This window comes from Sus scrofa, chromosome 15 (assembly GCF_054392235.1).
Source record: "Sus scrofa isolate SSC_HxYL_T2T_F1_AM1 chromosome 15, Sscrofa_HxYL_maternal_Yorkshire_Landrace_v2.0, whole genome shotgun sequence".
Taxonomy (NCBI): Eukaryota; Metazoa; Chordata; class Mammalia; order Artiodactyla; family Suidae; genus Sus; species Sus scrofa.
The window spans coordinates 51,961,313-51,983,322 of NC_139397.1; the positions used below are offsets into that span (position 1 = coordinate 51,961,313).

At 38.5% G+C, this 22,010-nt stretch overlaps 3 protein-coding genes and 1 pseudogene across 5 annotated transcripts in view; 2 read left to right on the forward strand and 2 right to left on the reverse strand.

The window, feature by feature from the left end:
• Positions 1-22,010, forward strand: part of LOC106504227 (beta-defensin 104A) — a 46,911-nt gene that overhangs the window by 8,410 nt on the left and 16,491 nt on the right. The gene's annotated exons all lie outside the window — the stretch shown is intronic.
• The window catches only part of LOC404703 (prepro-beta-defensin 3), a 103,187-nt gene that overhangs the window by 5,259 nt on the left and 75,918 nt on the right, over positions 1-22,010 (forward strand). The window lies entirely within an intron of this gene.
• On the reverse strand, positions 4,396-8,140 carry LOC146395840 (beta-defensin 107A-like; annotated as a pseudogene).
• On the reverse strand, positions 17,955-21,866 carry LOC106506206 (beta-defensin 105-like). The gene is made up of 3 exons (XM_013983999.3): positions 21,660-21,866; positions 21,306-21,347; positions 17,955-19,215 (listed from the first exon to the last, which is right to left on the reverse strand). The coding sequence occupies exons 1-3, from the start codon at positions 21,745-21,747 to the stop codon at positions 19,091-19,093; spliced, it is 255 nt and encodes an 84-aa protein (XP_013839453.2). The 5' UTR covers positions 21,748-21,866; the 3' UTR covers positions 17,955-19,090.

Sequence of the window (22,010 nt, forward strand, 5' to 3'; positions counted from 1 at the left end):
CATTAAGGATATCTGGGGACAAAGCTGTCCCAAAAGAGCAGAATAGGCTTCAAGGGATGACAGGGAGTCCTTGTTATTTCAGATGCTTATTTCCCCAGAATGATGGGAGTTGGCAGTTTTGAATGGAAATGATGGTCAAATAGGAGCATAAGCTATCATTGTATTGGCAACAGAATGGAAGTTCATCGACAGCAGTTCTTCTGTTTCAGTTACAGTGACTTAGGTTAGTTTGATAAACCCGTTGGTTTAAAGAGTGACGGGGTGCCGAGACCAGCTCAGCAGGTGAGGGCCGAAGAAAGGGTGCTGTGGAACTTAAGAAAAAGTTAACATAAAACGAGACACAAAGACTTTTATCTTAATTAAAGGTGGGATCTGGGGGACTCAAGGTTTCAGGGACCAAGAGCACCGCCTCCAGAAACCACACTGCTTTTATTGTGCTCTTTAGGATTACATCAAGTGAGGAGGGGGTTGTAGGTGCAGGATATAGTTCTTTTATTATCTTAAAAGTCACATAGCCAGTAGCTGATTAATCTTCTATTCTGACATTTAGGTATTTAACAATCAGTAGCATTGAGGAAGCCAGGCATTAGCTGTCTATGCATAGCATCTAGAGAATCATCGTTGTGCTTCCCCAGACAGTGTACCTATCTGCAGCAATCCGGTGTGCCTAAATGTGCACCTTTTTCCTTGCTGATGCATATCCCGCTAATGATCCCTCATAAACCCCCTGGGGCCTTGAGGCTCCTCTTTCTCTTATTTTAACAGGACATATCATGCTGTGCAAACAGCTAGCCCATCTGCACAGGTCTGGCATGCCTAGACCAATGCATTATGTCCTCATTCAGCTGACCACATGAATAACTTATGCCTTTTGGTCTTTGTTCTTAAGCTTAAGTTATTTACCAGCACTGCGACTGTTTTTCAAGCAGGAATATGGGGTAAAAAGTAAAGCAGGACAATATGGAGTTTTCAGCATAGAAAATAGAAGCAGAGAGGCTAAGACAATGTGGCATTTTGTCATGAGCTCTCTCCAGACTCCAGTAACTCCAGTCATGGTCAATCACCCCCTTCTATTCTAACTCCCATGGGTCTCCTGTTGGCTTATGGAACATGCCACAGTGTGTGTTAGTTTGCTGGACGTGTGGAACTTTTCATTCCTTAAGTTGAGCAAAAAGATGAGCCATTTGTTAATTTCCTCACAGCTTTTCCTGTGGAAAAGCACAGGACAGTGAAATATCAGTGAATATGAAGCCAAGACCTTGGGTCTGAGTTGTGTGTCTTGATTCTCTGACTACCTGGAGGCGAGGGACAAGAGCAAATATCAACTTGAATCTCAGATGCTCCTCTGTTCAGCATTCAATTTTAGATATTATTGTGCTGGAGACCTAACTGGAAAACTTGATTTAAAAATTCATTTTCTTAGCTTAGGAGTTCCCAGTATGAAACATTATGGTGGGCACAGAGCTCTTATTTTATACATATTCTAGGTGATTAGAATCAATGTAGTTCTGGAAACTGTCCTAGATGATCCCCAGCTCTAATATTATAGTCTTTCAAATGTTATAAATCTGAGAATGGATATTACACTTAGTTTCTATGACTGAACGGCTTACATTGTGTGCGTGTGTGTGTGTGTGTGTGTGTGTGTGTGTGTACTTTCGTGCACTTGTGCACACACATGCAGCATGAAAAGGTAAAACTATTCCTTATTTCATCAAAGTCCAACCCAAATTATAGGAAAACATTAGGTAACTGATAATGAGAATTAATTAGTTTGACTAGGAAACTATAGAGGGTGAAGATGATAACGCCCTGAACTAAGAAAATGTTAGTGAGGAGAGAGAGGGGAGGATAATAATTGCAATGCAATTTTTAGATACTACTGAGCAATTTGTGTAGATTGATGTAATGAGTGAATCATGTGGTTTACAAGGCAAAGTAAATGTTCCTGAGTAAGCCATTTTTAACCTGAGTGTCTGAGTAAAGGATAACAATATTGATTAAGATCTAGAATATTAAAGAAAGATCAGTTTTGGAAAGAAAGTAATACACTGAAATAGGGTCAAGTTACTTTTGAGGTGCCTATCAGAAGTCCATTTAGAGAAGACCAATAAACTTCTGCAAAAAGTTAGAGTTGGAGGTGTAGGGTAGCATTTTTATCAGATGAACTCCATTCAGGTAAACAGAAACCATAATGGGTGTTTGAAACAGAGGGAATTTAATGCAAGGAATTGCTTACAAAGGTACCAGGAGGTTGAATGGGCATAGAGATGAATAACCATAGGACGAAGTTACCACCGCCAAGCCTAGAGGAACAAAAGGAAAGAAGAGCTGTCATAGGACTGATGCTGGACATCCTGGGGTTGGCTATGTGCAGCCAGAGACTGGACCTGAGAGTGTGGGATACAGTACAGTTGGTGCTCAGACCCCACAACTGGGTGCATCCTCCATGAATGAGTCTTAATGATTTAAGGAAGGAGTGCCGTGTGGCTGAGGCTCAGACAAGTGAGGTCAAGGCAACTTGCTGCCAGTGTTCAGACTTCTGAGGAAAAGATATGGCCAAACAGGTGTGTGGGTAGCCATGGCATACAACAGGCAGATAAGAGCCCCCCAATCCTCCTGCTCTCAAGAGGATAGAGCCTGGATGCTTCTGGTTCCTTTGAGGGTTGCCCATGAGGCTGCTGGGAAACTCAAAAGAAACTGGAGCATGGAATAAACCACTTGCTGCTACTGGACACCATTGTCAGGACCTGGAAGTGGGAACAGGTGTCTTCAGTCATCTTCATTTCCATCTACCAGGAATCCCTTTCTTTACAGGCACCAACAGAAAGCTAACTGACCAAAGAGCTTGCTGGATGCAGTGTGCAGAGGCTCTTCATAGCATTACAGAGTGGGGTACAGAATGGGGTTTGGAGCCCAGAAAGCTGTAAAATAGGTGGTAACATGTCAGTAGGTGAGAGCTGAAGCCATGAAAGTGGGTACGAATGTTCAGAGATGACATGTGCAATGAGAAGATGGGAGAAACTATGTTGAGAGCAATCCCTGCAAAGAGGGACCAGAGGAGATGGAGAATGAATGAAGAAGAGGAAGAAAAATAGCCAGAAGACCTAAGTCCTCACGGGCAAAGAAGAGAGAAATGAAATAGGGATGGAGCACATTGTACAGAATTTCAGAAACAGCCAGAGGATGAATGCTGGTCGTAGACTGTATTTTGCTTTATTGTGTTCTCACTTATTTGCATCTTTATAGGAAGTAAGCTTAAGTGAATAGGTAAGGGAATTCTCTAGAGCCTAGCCAAAGGGACTTTGCTTCTTCTGTTCTAAAAAGATGTGATAGTAGGCTTCTAGTGTGAAAATGGTTTATGAGATATATTTTGTTCTGCTTGAAAGCTGGGGCTCCAGATTTAGACAAATTGGGACAAAGGCAAGTCTCAGTTTGCTCCAAAAGAGCAAGGACCTCAGGATCACTGGAGAGATTTCGGAAAGCATTTGCTTTTTTTTTTTTTTTTTCACAGGTGGCTTCAACTTCTTATTCAATCTAACTGCTAAAAAAGCTGCTAAAAAAGCTCCATCTTTAAGGTTGGGCTTGTTCTCTGTTCACCTAGCACAGTTTTCTGTGGACATGAGAGCATAAGACCAAAAAAGGAGTCCAAATAGAGATGTAACTAAGCTCCTAACCATATGGTTTGAGTTTGGACCACCTCATCTGTAATGAAGGTGTTGAGTTAGATGATCTCTAGGGATCTTGCTGCTTGAAAAGGCCAGGATTTGATAAATTCCCACTGCGAGTGCCAGAGTGAGGATGTTACTCAGTCTGTGGCCAGCATAAATTTGAACATGATCCAGTTTCTTTGTGGAACTCAGTCCTCTAGATCAGACAAGGAAAGGGAGACATTCTAAATAGTTCCTGCTTATAAAGGAGAGAGGAAGGAGTGTGACAGTGGTACTGCTGAGGAGGTATAGCTATTGTCCAGCAGGGGGTCCACTTAATACATAGTTGAGTCTCCTCAGAATCTCGGTAGAGACGGCCCCACGTCACACATCTCTTTGAAGCCAGGACTATAACTTTAGAACTCGGTTCATCAGACTTGCCCTCCAGCCTTTATTTATATTCTACTTGTTTTATTTATTAATTCACTCACTTTATCCATCAATGAAGTAATTAATAGCCCTGCTACCAGGAACGGGGGATGCACAGCAAACAAGACATAGAGCCCCCAACTCCTACCCACAAAGCTCCTAGCTTAGAAAGGGTATTTCCTACAGCATCAGAAACTGGACTGACAACTTGGGAGAATACAGAATTTGGAAGTTAAGGAGAAAAGTTCCAGAGAGGTTTGCTGCACTGAGATCGCAGCCAGAGTATCTTCATCTCTTTCATTTGTGTAGCTGCTGCTTAGCTTTTAATTATTCCTTCTTTTTTTGTGCAGCAAAATGGTGTTAGTTCAGCTCTGCAGCCCCCAAAGTTTATCTTCAAAGGAAAGGCATTTGACTTCACAGCGACTAGCCATTCTGTGACAGAGTATTTGTCTTCGAAGTCCTCCTCTGGCTAAGTGAAGAAAGCAATTAGTTTTCAGTTATCCAGTACTTAACTACTGGAAGGCAAAATTTCGCCACCCAGGTCAATTTAGAATTCCCCGTTTCCAAATTTCATGGAGACTCAGAGTGTGAATCTGGATATCAGAAAAAGCAGATGGGACCTAAATAGCTGTGTCTGAGCTCAGATCCCTGGTCAGTATATATATATTTAATTAGAAAAAAACAAAAAGGAGTTCCCTCTGCTATAATCTTTGTCAGATATATAGAAATAGAATGTTTCTTCCTGGCAGGAGGCCATATGCTTTCTAATTTCAATAAATAGTCTTTTCCAATGAATAAAAATTTTTCATGTTTCCAGAATAGTAGTCTCTGATAAATAACAAAAGGTAAAGATTGTGCTATCTACATTATAGGCAGGCCAGTGACATTGGCATATGGTTGTGGAGTTTCACAGTTTTGGTATAAAGATTAAAAGAAACATGGTACTAGCCCGCTCTGTAAACAACATCAATGGAATAATGCCTTTAGCTCTGGCCAGCAACATTATGGTGGCAAAAACAATGTAAGTTCATTCAGAACAAAGACACTAAGCTGAAGGGAGTAAAATATTTTGAGAGAGGAATGATTAGGAAAAAATAGTGATATGTATTCTCTGCAGAAATGATTGAAAGAACTGGCAGTTATTTTCAAAAGACTTAATGCTTATTCTTGGAAAGAACAACTCTGGGGGGAGAAGACATGCATATTACCTGTCATATATCTCAGACATTATCATGTTGAAGTCTTGTTCATGCCCAAGGTAGCACTAACCAACGGAAAAAAATTGTAAGAACAACTTAGATTTCTGCTCAATGTAAAGGGAAACATTTTAAATAGTTCAAAGTTGAACTTGAGATATTGTGAGTTATGGATCACTGAAATTTATCAGGCATTGGGGCAGTCAGTTGACATGTTTATATATAAGGTGTTCATATACTGAATTGGGATAGAGAATAACAATAACAATGATAACAATAATAATATAATAATAACAATGAGAATGAAACAATAACAATAGTTAACTCCATCAAGAGCCTGGCACTGTTTAAGCTGCCAGTATAAAGAGAGATAGTTAAACTGTTTAAGTAGTCATTTTTCCCTTCAGTCTTTTAGTAATAGAACCTCTGAGTTTTATCTGGACATGTGGGTCCTTAGCTAAAGATGGCATTTCCTGGCTTTTTGTTTTTGTGTGGCCACATAAATGAATTTGGACCAGTAAAATAGGAATGGAGTGATATGAGGTGTTTCTGTGTAATCTTTTTTTTTTTTTCTGTGTAATCTTTTAAATCATGGTTTTACTTGTTTTTAATCCCTTCCTCTTAGAGGTTCTTAGAATTAATGACTTGGTCACTTGTTTAGGATGGCAAGGCTTACCTTCCTCCCTAGTCCCAGCATGACTTACCTGATGGAGAATAGCCTTCTACCCAACCTACTCAACCTATTTTGACTTTTACATGAGAAAGAAATAAACTCTCTTTTTTTGCAGTTACTCTAGGCTTAAGTGTTTTTAAAATTAGAGCAAGTTAGCCTCTAATTAATTTAAGAAGTGTCTTAATCTCTAAAGAAACCCTATTATTATTTCCATTTATAGGAAATAAAACAGAGTTTATACATCTTATGAGGCCTGGAATTGAGATCAGCCTCAAATATTTTTGGCATAATAGTCAGTGTTCATCATGTCTTTTATTAATCATTAAATTCACTTCCTATGTTGAGGTTCTGTATGATTGTTGTCGTAGTCCTAATTTGGTACCCAAACTGTGCTTCTTATTGAAGTCAAATGTATCTGAGGTGAGTTTTGCCGACAAGGAGCTCTTAAGCATCTACTTCTGCAATTGATTTGAATCATTTGGAGTCCTGATGAAAGAGGGTGGAGAGGACAGCTTAAAATTTGTTTTCTTAGACTGGATCTATTTTCTAACCCCCACCCACAACCTCCTCGGGAAAGAGACTGAGGGCAGAAGTTAAGTAACTGACTTAACTTGAAACATGAGGGTAATATTTTTCAGCTCTATTCTTTATTTCTAGTCCTGCCTCTTTTCAAAAGTGCAATGTAGAAAACCACTTCCCAGGAAGCCTTTCCTGTTTTCCCCAGTTACAACCAAACTTCTACTTTTATGGCTCCTCTTTTATTTTTCATCCTTATGGCACTTATGTGAATTGTTTTGTATCATAGTTATTTGCACATCTTCTTGTTTCATCCATTCACTTTATACACTTTAAATTTATTGAATGACTGTTTATTATTATGGGCAATCTATTTTTGACCAAATCAGAAACAATAGACTAACAAACTCTAAGCAAATTAAGAGCAAAGACCATGCTCTAATGTTGACCTCTACTTTACCTCCTCTTATTATAGTTCCCAAACACTTTCTCATAGGTGGTAAACACACATTCAGTGGCTATTGGATAGCTAGCCTACTGAGGTGAGATTGTGCAATAAGTAAGTCTAGAAATTCAGAAACAATGAAAAAGAAATAGACAGGATACTTTGTGATTCATGGAGAACCCCATCAGGAAAGGCTTCATAGTGGAAGAAATGAAGGATAGTTGAGGAGGGAATGGACATAAACATTTATTAGGGATGGAGGCTTCGCTGTATTAAGCAAAGAAAACCCATTTCAAAGGACTGAAGGACTTAAAAGCAAACTAATCAAGATATTAATGTTTTAAATGATAAAATTTTCCATCAGTATGTAAGAGCCAGGAAGAAAATCCAAGATAATATAAAGTTAGAAGATTTGTACCAACCAGTGAGACATGAAACTTAGACTTCTTAGACTTTGTAAGAACCTATTATCATAAGTTTAGTTTCATTTGGGCTACAAAGGCTTTATTTCTCTAAGCAACAAGGTGTTTGGAGTCTGCCCCTGACATTTTCTTTATTTTAAAACAATTGTTTTGTCATTACATTGCAGCTGGGTCAAAGTTTACAGAATGAGAGAAGAGATCTAAATGTAAAGAGAAGTTTGAACCCCTTTGTAGAGCTTTTAGGGAAATTAAAAGATATGCTTCAGGTTGGAGATGGTCTGGATCAGTGTGGTCTCATTGATTTGTATCTTAGCTTAAGAAGAGATTTCCTTAACTAGTTTGTTCTGGAACGTTTTTAGGACATAGGACTGAATAATGTATTTATTTTTATTTTTATTTTTATTTTTTGTCTTTTTGCCATTTCTAGTGCCGCACTCACAGCATGTGCAGGTTCCTAAGCTAGGGGTCGAATTGGAGCTGTAGCCACTGGCCTACACCAGAGTCACAGCAACATGGGATCTGAGCCGCGTCTGTGACCTACATCACAGCTCATGGCAATGTCAGATCCTTAACCCACTGAGCAAGGCCATGGATCGAACCCGCAACCTCATGGTTCCTAGCTGGATTTGTTAACCACTGAGCCACGACAGGAACTCCTAAAGTGTTTTTTTTTTTTTTTAAACTGAGCTTTCTTATTAAAAGACAGATCCTGAACAGACTGCCATCCTTACATTCAAAAGGATTTCTGAGAAAATGTGAGCAAGAAGAATGATGGCAGCAAACATTAGGAAAAAGATTTTCATGACTCCAGAGATGCAGTAGCAGGAAGCTAGCACTTTTATCAAGGGAAATTAATTGAAACAAGTTCTACAGCTCTGAAAAAGTGAGAAGTCAATTTTGGTTTGTAATGTTCATAAAGAATGAACTATTTTCCATGCTCCACTGAATAATGTGTGGGCTGATGGATCAGGTTTTACCTAAATAAACGTTATGAGAGAGAAAGGCAAATAACTCTGTCTTCCTGCCTGGAATACTCTATTCTACATTTCTGTCTAGACATCTGTTTTTCCTAAGCCTCATTTCAAATACCACCACTTCCATATGGTATATAACTTCCATATGGTCTTTTCTTCTTATCTAAGATTTTACATGCAACTTACTCTTTTATAAGATTCACTCAGCCATTATTCATTGGTACTTGGTATATTAAGTATTTTTTAAAATTATGTTCTAAGAAAAATTTTGTTCCCCGTTTATATTCTAAACTCCGTAAAGGAAATAACTTCCTTTTCATCTTTTTCTCTCCATTCATTCCATTCAACAGTTCTTTGTAACAGTAGGTACCCAAAAATATGTATTTGCCTTATTAACTGAGAGCTGTCCACTTAGAGGGATCCATTAATAGTTAAGCAATTAGTGAGAGATATTATTAAATGTTCAAAGTTTTTACATATGTAAAGTATTATTAGTAAGGATAATAAGGTTATATTGAATATGACTATAGTTTATGGGAATGGCATTCATTCAGCAAATATGTGTTAGATAACAAATACCATGTATATTTGTATGTTACTAAGAAATTTGAATTTTATTCTAAAATCAAAGGAAAGTCATTAAAAGGTTTTGAGTAGGGAGTTATCTGAAAGATTAAAAATCAAATTGAGGTACTTTTCTAATAAAGTGTAGTGAGCTACTTAAAGATGATCCTTTCCATTGATAAGAAATGAAATTCTGGAGGAAAAAAAAAACCTACCTGAAGGGTATGAAAATTGAAATAAAGACAGGTGTGTTTTAGAGAAAAGTCAAAACTTGGAAAAATGGGCCAGCACAGAATGAGTTCTCTGATTGCAATGTGACATGGAGAAGTTAGAGCTCTAAAAATAAATATACGAAAATAATCTACCGTCTCGCTAAACTTAGGACACAATGATGGGATCAGAAAGTTAGTCATTGCTGCTGGAAAATACTGGAAAGGGAAAAGCCAGAGAAGGGGAGCCAAGTTCTATGGGTGAACTCTGCCATGACTCTTGCTAACCACTGATCCACATTTTCACAGGAGCAACTCAGAGCAGCCTAGTTCAGGTTAAAAACAAAAACAAAAACAATGAAACTGAGGTTTCAGTTGCTGTTCATCACAGACAAGATAATTTAGTAGTTACTTTCCTGTTTAAAAAAAATAAATTCTTTAGAGAGCATAACATTATGCAGATTTCCCTCAACGTATCATTTACAGTGTTCAGGACATACATGTTGAAATGATCAGACGAGCACTTTAATACATCCATTGTGATATGCTTCAAGCAGTAAAGGAAATATACTAGGAGTAAATTTTTAAAATGGGAAATGATATCAGAAAAATAAAAATGTAAAGAAATACTGAAACTTTAAAAATACAGTATCTGAAAAAATTAACTGAATAGTTTCGATAGTATAGTGAATACAGCAGGATAAAGAGCCAGTGAATCAATAAAAACTATACAATGTGAAGATCAGAGAGATAAAAAGCTTGGAAACAGTAGGCTTTCAAGGACCTGTGGGACAATATCAAAAGCTGTAGTAGAAAAGTGATTGGATTCCCAGGAAGATAAAAAAATAAGTCAAGTACCTGTACAGTTACAAGATTTCTAAATTTCAAACAAAGCAGATGACTACCAACTCTAAATAGGTATAAAAAGTTCCACATGTATACGTTGACATCTCCAGTGAAAACACTAATTGTAATGTAAAGAGTGATAGCTATAGAGGGAATACATAAATTATAAATTATAATGGAATTCTTAACACATTTAAATCATTTGAAAAAGACAAGAAAGGGGGAGCAGAGGAATAAAATAAGAGAGAATGAACATACCAATAATAATTGATAAAAATCCAGTAATATCATTAATTATGTAAAAATAGTAACTGACTAAAATTCTCACTAAGGGAAACAATAATGATTAGGTAGACTAAGCAGGAATGGTGCTCGGGAAAATAGCAATAATTCATTAAAAAAAACCATACAAATTATTAACATGTTCACATGCCAAATGAATGGAAGGGATAAAAAGACAGTTTCACAATCAGAAAAGTTTTACATTAATGTCTCAGCTGTTGATAAAACAATAGATGTGCATGATCTAAACAACCCTATCACCATGTTGACTAAATTGATATTTATAGAATATAACATAAAACAATTGCAAAATACACATTCTTTTAAAGCACATATGATAATCAAAATGCGTCACATGATAGACCATAAAACAGTTATTGACATACTTAAAACATTTAAATTTAATAAAGTTTGTTTCTTACCACAAGAGGATTAAGTTACAAAGTAATAATAATAAGCTATTTAGGAAATTTCCAAATATAAAGTAACATAACTCTAGATTGTCTATGCATCAAAGGACAAATGATAAGGGTAATTAGAAAACATTTTACATTGAATATAAAGAAAAAAGAATATGTCAAATTTTATGGGATACAGCAAAGGAATCACTTAGAAATTCATGTCCATATGTTATTTTAGAAAAGTAGAAATATATATACCTCTTTAAGGAGAAATAAGGGCAAGTTAGGTCCGAGTATGTAGAAGGAATTAAAGAGGGGTTATCACTACAGACCCTACAGACATTAAAATTGTCAGAGCAGATTACTGTGCACCAGTTATTGCTACCAAGAGAGTAGAGTACTGTGTACTACTTACCAATCCTGGGGAGAACACTAAACACTCTGCTTATTGCATCTTTATGTCAGAATTGTAAGGGAAACATAACGCAGTCAAACACTGATGGAACAAAACTTTATTTTTATAGAGAAGAGACAGTGTTAGATCAGTTTCAACAGTGAGTATGGGTTCCTCCATTGCCAGTGGGTCTCTCAGGGTAGAACTACATCCACCTTTCTTGTACCCTGTACCCTCCCCTCAGAGGACACATGCAGTAGTGCAGTTGGCCAGGTGCCATATGATGCACATGCTTCAGGCAAAGAGATAAGAGCATTCTGGAGGCCTGAAAGAAGGCGAGATATTCCCACATAAAGTTACAAGTCCAGTACAGGCTGTGTGGGATTTTTATATCATGGTAAGGAATATTCCAAGCCTGAAACCATCTTATGTGGCTGAGTAGAGGTCAAAAGACTGCACACATAAGACTGCCATTCCTGGACAAAAAACAGAAAATATTATTAACAACTATATGCCTAAACATTCAGCAACTTATATAAAATAGAAAAATTCCTTCAGAGGTTCAACTTACCAAAATTGACACAAGAACTAGCAGAAAATTTTAATCTATTTCTTAAAGAAATTGCTTTTATTATTATTGAGCAAAGGATGGCTTCTGCTTACAATGTAGAAAGACTGAAGAGCAGCTTCTCACACCACCCAGACACACACCAAAATGCGGAGTGAGCTGCAAATAGTCAAATTTTCTTGAACTCTTCAGAAATCTGAGGGGGCAAGCCAACCACCTATTTTCAAATCTAAGATAAAACAGGCACCTCCAAGAAAGATAAGATGAACACTTGCTTACCTAAAGCAACTTCTATTAGACACTGGTGAAAGGAATTCAGATAGTCTGTAAAGAATTGCTAATAGCAAATGTAAGCTAGAAAGAAAATATAGAATTCCTGGGAGCCACAGACAAAAGGGACATTCACACCAATGTCAAATTCTTCTTCTTACCAGTTGCTCACAAAAATGATAAGAGTATGGAGATTACAGTCTTGAGAATTCATCCATGATGTAGGCTGTGATGAGGGAAATAGTAGCTAGTGTGATAAAGACAGAAAACCTTGAAGATTCCTTTTCCTATATGAAAAAAAAAGCCTTAAAACTCTGTGGGAAGGGCAAGAAACTACTATCAGTGCTTTGAGGGAGAACATGTAACATTGGTTTAAAAAAATTAAAGTTGAGGGGAAAGGACACAAAGCAAAACCCTTCACCCTTGGTAGAAGGAAAGGCATATACATGGGTCTTATGGGCCCCTGGGAGTGAGGAAGATGACTGAGAAGAATTGCAGCAAACTTTTCATCTCATTACAAAACTGTGAAAGCCATAAGAAAATGAAATACCATCTTTTGAATTCACCAGAGAAGCCATCTGGACCTTGGTTTTCCTATATAGTTTTTTGGTTTTTATTATCAACTCTCTTGTTATAGGTCTATTTAGATTTTCTGTTTATTCTTGTATCCGTTTTTTTTTGTGTCTTTTTGCCATTTCTTGGGCTGCTCCCATGGCATATGGATGTTCCCAGGCTAGGGGTCGAATCGGAGCCCTAGCCTGTATATATACCTTTACTATATATGGTGAGCCTTGTCATGTGTGGAATTTTTGTTTCCTGTTGCTGTCTTTTCTTTTCTTCCTAGAGAAGTTCCTTTAGTATTTGTCATAAAGCTTGTTTAGTGTTGCTGAATTCTATTAGCTTTTGCTTATCTGTAAAGCTTTTGATTTCTCCTTCAAATCTGAATGAGAGCCTTGCTAGATAAAGTAATCTTGGTTGGAGGTTTTTTTCCTTTCATCGCGTTAAGTATATCTTGCCACTCCCTTCTGGCCTGCAGAGTTTCTGCTGAAAAATCTGCCAATAACCTTATTAGGGTTCCCTTGTGTGTTATTTATTTCTTTTCCCTAGCTGATTTCAGTATTTTTTCTTTGTCTTTAATTTTGGTCAGTTTGGTTAATATGTGTCTCAGGGTGTTCCTCCTTGGGTTTATTTTACATGGTACTTGTTGCACTTCCTGGATTTGAGTGAGTGGTTCCTTTCCCATGTTAGGAAGTTTTCAGCTATTATCTCTTCGAATATTTTTTCTGTCCCTTGCTCTCTCTCTTCTCCTTCTGGCACCCCTATAATATGCATGTTGGTGCATTTAACGTTGTCCCAAAGTTCCCTGAGACTCTCTTCATTTTGTTTTCAATCTTTTTTCTCATTTCTATTCTGCATCGGTGATTTCCACTAATCTGTCCTCCACTTTGCTTATTTGTTCTTCTGCCTTCAAGTATTCTGCTGTTGGCTGCTTCTAATTGATTCATTATTTATATAGAGTTGTTTATATTTTTATTTTATTTTTTATATTTTTTATATATATGTTTAATTTTTATATATCTGTTTCTTTCCCAAGTGTCCTTCTATTATTCCCCTGTGGTTGGAGAGCCTACTTTGTATGGTATCAGTCCTTTTTATTGAGGATGTTTTTTGGCCTAATATATGTATGACCTAACCTGGAGAATACTTCATATGAACTTGAGAAGAATCTGTTTTGCTGATGTTAGGTGGGCTGGGCCATAGATGACTGTGAAATCTCATTCGTTTGCATTGTTCTTCAAATCTTTTTTTTTTTTTTTTTTGTCTTTTCAGGGCTGTACCCACAGCAAATGGAGGTTCCCAGGCTAGCAGTCCAATTGGAGCTACAGCAGCCAGTCTACGCCAGAGCCATAGCAATCCAGATCCAAGCCACATCTGTGACCTACACCACAGCTAATGGCAATGCCAGATCTTTAACCCATTGAGTGAGGCCAGGGTCGAACCTGCAATCTCACGGTACCTAGTTGGATTCATTTCCGCTGCACCACACTGGGAACTCTTGTTCTTCAAATCTTATATTTCCTTGCTGATCCACTTTCTGGTTCTATCCATTATTGAAAGTGAGATATTGAAGTCTCCTACTATTGTTGTTGAATTAAATATTTTTCCCTTCAATTCTGTTACTGTTCTCTTTATGTAATTTGGAGCTCTGTTGTTAGGTGCGTCTGTGTTTATAATTATTAAGTCTTCTTGATGGATTAACTCTTATCTTATAAAAGTTCTGTCTCTAGTAGCAATTTTGCCTTAAAGTATGCTTCGTATGCTATTAGTATAACTGCTGCAACTTTCTTTTGGTTACTGTTTGCATGGTATATCTTTTCTCATCCTTTTACTTTCAGTCTCTTTATTTCCTTAAATCTAAGGTGTGTCTCTTGTAAACAACATATAGTTGGATATTTTAAAAAAATTCATTCTGCTAGTATCTGATTGGTGTATTTAATAAATTTGCTTTAATGTCACAATTGATGAGGCAGGACTTACATCTGCCATTTTGCTATTTGTTTTCTAAATGTTGTATCTTTTTTGTTCCTTTGTTCTTTCATTACTGCCCTATTTTGTGTTAAATAGATATTGCTTGGTGTACATCTTAATTCCTTTTTATCTTATTCCCTTTTATTTAATTCCCATTTATTTTGCTATGCACTATTGAGATAATTTATTAATTACTTGGGGGTTTACAATTAACTTAAAAAATCTAGTTTGGATTAATACTAACAATTTCAATAGTAGACAGAAATTTTGCTCCATAAACCTTTGTTTCTTTTCCCCTCACTTGTGCTATTAAAAAGAAGTTGGAGGAGTTCCCACTGTGGCTCAGTGGAATAAGGACCTGATGTCATCTCTGTAAGGATGCAGGTTCAAACACTTGTTTGACTCAGTGGGTTAGGGATCCAGTGCTGCTGCAGGCTGCAGCATAGATCACAGATGTGGCTTAGATATGGTGTTGCTGTGGCTATGATGTAGGCCCCAGTTGCAGCTCTGATTCGACCCCTGGCCTGGGAACTTACATATGCTGCAGGTATGGCCGTAAAAAGAAAAAGGAAAAAAAAGAAGTTGGAAAGTTTTGAAGTATGAGAATTTTTCTTGTTGGCCTTGACAGAGAATGGTGCCACTCTGTGGAAAGAGTCACAGAAATACTAGGCAGCCACTAGTTGCTCTGGACAAGGTCCTAGCTGACATCCTGCAAAAAGGCAGCTACCTTAGGCCCACACTCATAAGTGACTCTATCCTCCCAATAGCCACATGGATTTGGAAGAGGATTTCCTGCCTGAGATGATATCAGAGTCCCAACCAACACCATGATTTTAGTCTTGTGAAACCCTGAGCAGAGAGAAAATCCAGCTATACCACACCCAGACTTCTAACCTACAGAAGTGTGAGATTACATGCGTTGTTTAAAGCTACCAAGTTTGCATAACTTTGCTACACAGTAAAATGAATAAATATAGCAGTGTTAACAAGGTAAACATCTTTATGATATGCACAGTTATGTGTTCTTTCAAGGCTCTTCTGGAGTCCCTTGTGTTCTGCAGTTTCCCGAATGGTTAATATTCTTTCTGACTGATCTCTTCTGAATTTACTCAACTCCTCTCCCCCCAGAGTTATATTTTAAAATCACTTTCTGGAGTTCCTGTTGTGGCACAGCAGAAACAAATCCAACTAGGAACCATGAGGTTGTGGGTTCGATCCCTGGCCTTGCTCAGTGGGTTAAAGATCCAGCGTTGCCATGAGCTTTGGTGTAGGCCACAGAGGTAGCTCGGATCTGGCATTGCTGTGGCTGTGGCATAGGCCAGCAGCTGTAGCTCCAATTGGACCCCTAGCCTGGGAACCTCCATATGCTGTGGGTGTGGCCCTAAAAAGCAAAAATAAAATAAAATAAAATAATAAAATATCACTTTTTACTGGTTCCTTTTGTCCTCACCAGGCAACATTATTGGAGATTTTATCTTTAGGATGGTTTCAGCCTAGCGACCTTGTGTAGCATTCACTTGGCCCATGGGAATCACACCCATTTCCCTGCCTAATAGCATAAGCATAGCTGTTCTACTGCTGCTCTGTTCTTGCCACGATGTCATAGGCAGCTCCAGCTAGAGGTCTTTTCTGGCAGGTACTTTCAGGTGTGAATCAGGTATGAACACCACAGGGTGTCTTGTCAGGTTCTCCAGGTAGTTTTCTTGAAGCCAGTCTCAGAGGAATTGGTGTGAAAGCGATGCTTTCCTCACCTTTCCCCTTGAGAGGTGGAGTTAAGTCACAATTACAGCACCCTAACACATCTTTCAGAGAAGCCCCATCCCCTGCCTTCCTTGGGTTTCTTTCATACCCTCAAGTAGGTATAAGACTGAGTGTTTCAGAATACATTTTATGGTCAACCTCTTGGCTATTCTTGCCTTTGTGATCCAGTCCCTCATTTGGGAATATGAAAGTTAATGATTCCAAGTGTTTTGTCCTCTGCCTTTTGGGAATTAAGCCCAAACTGATCAATCTTTCTCTATAGGCATTGCCATTCCCTTTCAGTTATTGTGAGGGAGCTTTGGAGTGGAACCCAGAACCAAGAAGGGATAATAGCTACCTAGCATAGTGAGAACTATAATAGCTACAATATCAGAATTAATGGGGTTAAAGTCTGGCTAAACAGGAGCATGATGTAAACTAACTAGTGTGGAGGTACTTTAAGATAAAGCCAGCCCCAGTGTCTCTTCTTCCTTGTCATTTCCCTCTGACCCACCTAGCTTTCAGAAGACCTTCTCCTTCAGAAGTCACAGCAGAAACTGATATTAGAGATCTTCATAATTTATTATGAAATCAACATAACTTATCTGGGAAAGTCATGGGCATCCACTTGACATCTTAAAGGACTGAATTTTCAAGTGACAAAAAATCAGTATGAGTTGAGACTTTATTATTCTACAGGAAGGACTGTTTTTTTTTTCAGGAAAAATGTAATTTGATGGGAAAGTTCTAAAAGGAGCAAAATGCAGAAGAGAAGAGAGCAAGAGGAAGAAGTGAGATTTGTGAATAGGTGAACATTTATGGGAGGTGCCCTCTGTGACCATAAGCCATCTGACTCTGGTTGCCATTTAAGATAAACATCAGGGCACAACAACTGGTTCACCACCCTGTATGACTGAGACATGGCCATGTATTCTTCTATAAAAGAGACATCAGTTGGGGTCCATAACATTTTCAGTTTTTGGGATCAAGCAATGTGATATACGGAATGAGTAGGGAATACCCTGGTTTTGTGATGCTCTGTGAATCATCAGCTGCACGCTTGCCATGGAGATCTGGGGGAGAAGCATCCACCAGCAGATGATGATTCAGCTAGATTACTAAGCCCAGGTCCTCCTCTCACCACTGCCCTGAGTTAGTTCTTGTGAAAATGAAGGAAACACTGTAGGTGTCACAAGGGTCATATCTCAGATCTCTTTGGGAGAAAAATCAAGCAAATGTAAATCTGACAACAGAGCCAACCTAAAGGTCAAATCAGTCAGGTTCCAGGCATGAAAATAGTCCTCCCACTAGAAGATTCAATAAAGAGGATTTAATATGGACAGCTAGTTATAAAATGTTGGAAAAACTGAATATATAAAATGGGAGCAGTGAGGCAGCCCTAACATCATCCACAGCTGGACTCCCCCACTGCCATAGGATTGGAGGAAAAACAGGAGGCTGTGTCATGAGCCCAGGAGTGAGGACTTGCTGGCAGGAGCTGTACCTGCAGTGAAACTGCTGGGTGAGAAGGAAGGACACAGAAGCTGGAGCAGAGAGTGAGGGAGAAAAACCCTGAGTTCTCCTGTTCTCTCATCTACTGTTCTTCTTCCAGACACTTGCAGTTGACTGAAACCAGCCAGAAGAGTCAAGAAGCTTAGAGAATGTAGTTTGCAAAGAGTGATGCTACTCATACAGAGCAGAGTAGGGAGAAGATAGGGAATGGAACTGAGTGCAAAAAGACATTGATGCAATGGTCTGCTCCAGAGCTGAGCAACATACTGTCCAGTCTCATGTGTTCAAACTGAGTGAGTTTGAGTAACTGCTCATCAGATTGATAATTTTGATCTTTATTTTGTGAAGCTGCAAATTTTATTCATAAAGCAAAGTTATATAGTCAACCACTGAGCATTTTAAATTAATCTCCAACATTCCACTGTCAGGAAGAGAAACACACAATTCCATGTTACAACCATCAAACTTGCTGAAAGACTAAAACTTAATTATCCAAATGCTAAAAAGAAAGGACAATTATGTGCTAAGATAAAGGTGCTAAATATTGCTACAACAGATCATATAAACAGATTTTTGATGTAAAAATATCAAATTAACATGTTGCATGTCTTAAAATTACACAGTTTTATGTCAAATATATCCAATAAAAATACACCACAAGTACTAGAGTAAGTCAATGACAATGTATTGGTCCAACAAGAAAGGATGTGGAAAAAATAAATAATTTGTTATTTTCTATAGAACTGTAAGTCCATTATCAGTGTTGTGGATGCCATTTCCATTGATCTTTTTTGTGAGAATTAGTGCATATGGATGATATACGGCACGTGACAGTGTTGTGCACATCCTTTACTGGTTTCTAGCCATGACCATGAGGAAACGACAGACTCCCTGGGTCTCAATTTCCTCAAATATAAATGGGGATTAAAAAAATCTGCCTTATAAGATGATGGTGAGTCATTTAAGAAAAGTATGGGAGAAAGATTCATAAGTTATAATGTACTCCACAAAAAATAGTAATAGTGGCTGATTAAGTGAGCTATTAGGTACCCACTCATGTCTGACTATTTTTTAAATTTAAGTAAAGTTGATTTACAATATTATATTAGTTTCAGGTATACAGTCTAGCAGTTCAATATTTTATACATTATACTCCATTTAAATGTGTTATAAAACATTGGCTTTATTTCTTGTGCTGTACAATATATCCTTGTAGCTTTTTTATTTTATACAGAGAAGTTTGTACCATTTCATCCCCCACTCCTACCTTGCCCCTCCCCCTTGCCCTGCTGGTAACCTTTTTAAATATTATCTTAAAAAATAAACAAAGAAACAACATGAAAAGAGAAGGCAATGAGAAGATCCTGACACTCACTCATTGTGTGGCTTAGTTAAGCTGCATAACTTCTCTTGACCTTCCTTCAACATCCAGACTTGTGTGTGAAGCCAGAAGAGTGCTGATATGGCTTACTAGATCCTCCGTCGGCAGCAGAAAAAGTTCACCTTGCAATTTCCAACAACCTTCTCGTCCTCAGTGCACATCTTCCTGCATTTGCCCCGACCGAGCCAGCATGGCTCACAAGGAGCAAAGTCACCTAGGCCAAGAAAGAGCTGCTGTTGTGCCTTCCCCAAGGACTGTCTAGAGGTGGAGAAAGGGTCAGAGGGCACAAGAGAAGGGAGGTTTTCTATTTATGATTGTAAAGAGTGTTTTCAAGAAACAGCCTGGGTTTTCAGGATAGAGGTCGGGAGAGAGAATGTTCAAGCAGGAGGTGCAGCCCCCTGGTCCTCCGTGTGTTTATTAACTTGCAAGGGTTAAAAATAAGCACATGTATGTGTAACTGGGTCACCATGCTCTACAGTAGAAAATTGACAGAACACTGTAAACCAGCTATAATGGAAAAAAATCATTAAAATATATTAAAAAAAGTAAGCACAGTTGGACAAAGTGTCCTGTGTATGACAGAATTATAAAGGTGCATACATGATGCTGCTACTGAGGTTACAAGATGAAAATGGGGAGTTCCCGTCGTGGCTCAGGGGTTAACGAATCCGACTAGGAACCATGAGGTTGCGGGTTCGATCCCTGGCCTCACTCAGGGGGTTAAGGATCCAGCGTTGCCATGAGCTGTGGTGTAGGTCGCAGATGAGGCTTGGAACTGGCATTGCTGTGGCTCTGGCGTAGGCCGGAGCTGTAGGTGGCTACAGCTCGGATTAGACCCCTAGTCTGGGAACCTCCATATGCCATGGGTGTGGCCCTAGAAAAGACAAAAAGACCAAAAAAAAAAAAAAAGTTGAAAATGGGAGCACTGTCTTGGTGTTTGGAAAAATCCTTGAGGGTAGAGTTCTAAGACAGATTCAGTTCTTTGGGTCGGGTAACGGCCATGTGTCCTCAGTAAACTACTGAATTTCAGCTTTGTCATTTGTCAAATGGACATTCTAGAAATACTTGCTGCATTGTTAATTTTTTTAGTGGTCAAATAGAATAATTTACTTGAGACTATTTTGTCAAACACTGTTTACTTGATTAGCTATTTTGGTTGTTCATTTAAGCAGAAACTTTTTGACTTACTCTTTGGAGTGCCAGGGATCACCTTTGCAAGCTCATTTGCTACAGACCTAGAGCACCCATTCTCTTACCCATCATCCTTATAACTGTCTGTGCAGTTGGTACCCACTGGCACTGGCAAAGTGATTGTTTAAGACAGCATCTGCTTTCTTCAAGACAGCATACAGTCTGATTGTTTGGTGCTTATGCTGCAGTTTTTTTGAAGCTTTTGTACCCCACCTCCGCTCACACATATTGCCAGGCATCGTTTTACCTGGTTGACAGTCACAGAATTAAAACTTGTGACTCTGGGGTCATGACTTGGAAACCTAGCTTGTTTATTTGTGTCCCCTGGGCACAGTTATTTAACGTCTCATATTTATCCCTGCTTCGCTTTCTGAATGTGCTACTTATAACATTACCTTCCTCAGAGGGATTTTTGAAATTAAGTGAGATAATCCATGTCAAGTTGTTAATAGACTGCTTGGTACATAGTAAGCACTCAGTGAGTAGTGGCAACTTTATTCTTTCTCACTCTAGAATTCTGCCTATATACATTTAAATTTTGTTTAAAGTTCTCAGGAACACTTCTTTCAGTTCTGTTTATAATATGCTTTCTTCCTGTATAACATGAGTCCACAGAAAAAGATCAGTGAGCTATTCATTATGAACAGCAATTCTGCAGTGGTGATGAGTTTTCACTGAACCACTGACTCCTTTATTTGATCTATCTTAGACCAATGGTATATGTTTGCGACACACTTACTGGATTTAGGAGCAAAGGCTGTAAGTGCTGGATAAGCATGTTCTCAGGGCAGCGTTAATTGGCTGCTAAAAGCTTGGTCCTGTGAACTTGGTTTAGTTAGTACCATGAGCTAATGAGAAAGTCACCAGGTCCAAATCTCTATGACCAAACCTGCAACCCAGTAACAAAGAGCTTTTTCTGTGAAAGGCAAGATCTAGATATGATGCTGGGAACAAGAGGAAGAGAAGGACATAGTGTTAATGGAGTAGGATTTCATGCAATTCTATTTTCATTGTTATCTCTATCCCTTCTTTGTCTCCAGAAGTCAGAAATAACCTGGCAGGGCCAGAGTTCCTAACAGTAAAAATCATACATAAGGGATTTATTTAACTTACCTGCTGGAAGTGGCTGGGCATATTCTAGTCCTGCCTGGCACCCTAAATTCAAAACAAAACATATTTCAGATATGAAAATCAATGTAGAAAACAGCACTGTGTAAAACAGTTTTCCCAACTCACAGAGATTTAATCTTTATTCCATTTTTAGCACTCCTGGTATCCAATAGAAATAAGTTAAAAAAAAGAAAAAGGAATAGTGGTTTGCCCTTAGCAAATGCTACTTAAGGTTCAAGAATTCCCATGAAAAGTGCAGTAGGGAGCTGACTATTACTCTCGATTTTGGGGTGGTACATAGAAGAATCATCAAGCTTTATGATCTGCCCCAGCAAAAGCCTATCTTTTCTCATTTACCTGATGTAAATTGAGCCAAAATGAAGAAAAAGGCAAAGGCAAAGTAAAACATCTTCCTGCTCGGAGCCATCTCAGCGGGAAGACTCATCAGAAAAGAGGTTTGGGATTCCCTTGAAAGGACAAGAGGCTCACTTATAATAGAACGCAGTGGGATATGTTTTTGGTCAGTGAAGTGAATCAATAAAGAATGCACATTTGTATGCTCCATTTCCCAGGATCAAGGACTACATGATGCATAAGAACCCTGGGCCTCCGTGGAGACTGGTATTTGGGGGGTTCTAACTGGAGCAGTGGAGAGGTCACCAGCCAAGAGTTGGAAGATCAGGGTCAGCTCCACCCTTGTCCAGGGTG